General features: G+C 62.5%; 2 protein-coding genes across 2 annotated transcripts; one reads left to right on the top strand and one right to left on the bottom strand.

The window, feature by feature from the left end:
* Window positions 1-234: 234 nt before the first annotated feature.
* OT_ostta04g02550 (Single hybrid motif) lies at window positions 235-750 on the top strand (the record flags this gene model as incomplete). The annotated part of the gene is made up of 1 exon (XM_022984508.1): window positions 235-750. One exon carries the CDS (start codon window positions 235-237, stop codon window positions 748-750), a length of 516 nt encoding a protein of 171 aa, XP_022838770.1.
* Window positions 751-824: 74 nt separating this feature from the next.
* Window positions 825-2,573, bottom strand: OT_ostta04g02540 (Molybdenum cofactor biosynthesis, MoeB; the record flags this gene model as incomplete). Its single annotated transcript, XM_022984507.1, has 1 exon — window positions 825-2,573. One exon carries the CDS (start codon window positions 2,571-2,573, stop codon window positions 825-827), a length of 1,749 nt encoding a protein of 582 aa, XP_022838769.1.
* Between the last annotated feature and the right edge of the window lie 73 nt (window positions 2,574-2,646).

Raw genomic sequence — 2,646 nt, 5'->3', positions numbered from 1 at the left:
CGGGCCCGTTCACGCGCGGGCGAGCGACGGGCGCGCGCGACCGCGACGGGCGCGCGCGCGGGGGCATTGAATCACGCGCACACGACGGTTGACGTCACCGAGGCGTCGGTGAATGTCGATTCATCCGCACGTCGCGACGCCGCGACCGCGCGCGCGAGGACCGGGCGCGGCGATTCGGAAGCGATGATTTTTTCACGATTCAACGCGCGCGTCGCCCGATCGATCGCGCGATCGATGGGCGTCGACGCGGCGTCGATGTCCACGCGCGCGTCGAATGGGGGGGCGCGATTCACGGCGACGCACGAGTGCGTGCGGGCGACGACGACGGACGGACGGACGATGACGTGCGAGATCGCGATGGCGGACGGGGCGTTCGAGGCGATCGGGGACGCGCGTGGGGTGGAGGTCGTGACGGCGGTGGGGGCGCGGGCGCGGCGCGGGGAGACGCTCGCGCGGGTGACCTGGAGCGGGTACGCGCGCACGGCGGGTGACGAGCTGTATCACTCCGTGTGGGCGAACGCGACGGGGGTGCGAGAGGTGAAGGCGCCGTTTGATTGCGTGGTGAAGCGGTTTAATGAAAAGGCGATGCGAGACGCGTACAGGGAGGTGCGAGGACCGGAGACGTGGCTCGTGGAGGTGGAGGCGAAGAACGGAGAGTTATCGACGCTCCTGGACGAGGATGAGTACGAGAAAGTGCTGGAACGAGAGGAGCTCGAGGCGGCTGATCGCGCAAACGCGGCGTATCCGTGATTCGGTCGGTCGTTGGCGTGTGTCGTGGTGATGAGTTGGGTCGCGGCGTCGTTCCGTCGCCCGTGTTGAATTAATTAAGCGCGCTGCTTCTTACTCGCCTTTGCGTCGTCGTCATCTTCGCGCGCGCGCTTCACGTCGGTGATTTCGATTTCGTCATCCATGAGCAATACCTCGTCGTCGTCTTTAGCCCCCGCGGCCTCGGTCTCCGTCGCTTCCTCGGCCACGGCTTCGCTCGCCTTGACGTCCTCGCCGCGAATGATGAACCCGTCGGGGTCGTTCTCTTCGTCCCACTCCTCGCGATGGGTCACCATGAGTTCGAACGTGAACTCCTGTGAGAAATCGTCCACTGCTAAAATGGTCCCGTTCACGACGCCGCCACCCGGAAGAGCGCTCAGCGTGCGCTTATCGAGTGCCTCGTAGTGCTCCACCTCGTCCTCATCTAAGTCGTCGCCGGTTTCGTGGATTTGACTGCTCCCAAACATCACCGAGGGCGCGTGCACGCTGAGTCGACCCTTCAGCACCTTCTTTATGAGGTCTCCCTTGGTGAACTTGTTCGTGTTGCACACCAGCTCGACGCGTGCGTTGCTACAGACGGAGCACTTTGGATTTGGGTCCTCCTTCGAGAGCGGTTGCAGGAAACGCCCGTTCGAGGGATGCTCGAGGACGAACGTGTAGCGCGTCTTATCCATTTGATTGTGAATAATCTTGAGCGCTTCTATGACGATGAGCCCAGAGACGATGGCGTTCGTCGTCGCCACCGCGTGCACGATGTTGCCAGCCATACCCTTGGCGTCGAACAGGCTTTGCGCGGGAATTCCATAATTCGCCGAGCGCAAGTTGCTCACCGCGGTGACAAACTCCATCGCGTCATCGTCGTCCTTATCAAAAGTGACCGGCCGTTCGCGCTCGATGAGTCGCGCCGTGGCGCTCACGAATACCTTTGCGCATTCGCTCGTGTTCCACACCGCGTGGGTGTCCAACAACCCATGCGCGCGACGAGCGCTCTTCGCGTCGGGCAGCGTCTCCGTGAACGCACCATCCAAACCGACGCCCGACGTCGTCAACGGCGTCGGCTTCGCCCTACTCTTCCACATGTCATCCTTGAGCAGTAACCCCTCTATTTTCGACCCGAACACGTACGCGAACACGCGCTTGGCGAAATCCGTCCCGGTCTCGCCTTCGTTTCGTCGAAACGCCCCAGCCTCGATCGCTTCCTGCTCGTCCAGATCGCTCTCCGTGTTCACGTCTCCGAAGAGCTTGCTGAACAATAATTCCTTCGCGTACACGACGCAATGAATCGGTTTATCCGGCGTATCTCTCAGCGTGCATATCGGATAACTCTTCGGCGTCGGCTTCTCCGTGCACTCAAAGCACGCGCACGTCCTTCGCTCGTGCACCGTCACCTGTCCCTTGTACCCAGTCGTCCCGCTCTCAACCAGCGGGACCTCCGCCGCGAGACACAACCTATTCACGTGTCGCCTCGCCTCGAGATTATCCAATCCATTCAGCACGACATCGAACGATTTAAAGTACTCCTTATCGAACCGCGCCTCCTTCACGTTCGCCCGCGTCGCGTCGATCGTCGCCCGCGGCTGAAATTTCATCACGCTCTCCCTCGCCACCTCCGCCTTGGACATCCCGACGTGTCGCTTCCGAAACAGAAACTGCCGGTTCAGATTACTCACGTCGATCGTGTCCAGGTCCATCGTCGTGATGTTTTCAAAGCCGTGCAACGCGAGCGTCTTCAGGAGTTCACATCCGATCCCTCCGGCGCCCACGGCGAGGACGCGCGCGCGCGCGACGCGGGCGCGATCGATCTCCATACCGCGCCCGTCGCGAACGAGCGCGTCGACGACGACGCGCGCGCGCGTGTGCGCGGGCGAGGCGTGGGCCGAT

This window comes from Ostreococcus tauri (assembly GCF_000214015.3).
Source record: "Ostreococcus tauri WGS project CAID00000000 data, contig chromosome 04, whole genome shotgun sequence".
Lineage (NCBI taxonomy): Eukaryota > Viridiplantae > Chlorophyta > Mamiellophyceae > Mamiellales > Bathycoccaceae > Ostreococcus > Ostreococcus tauri.
This window is presented reverse-complemented; position numbering and strand designations above follow the sequence as displayed.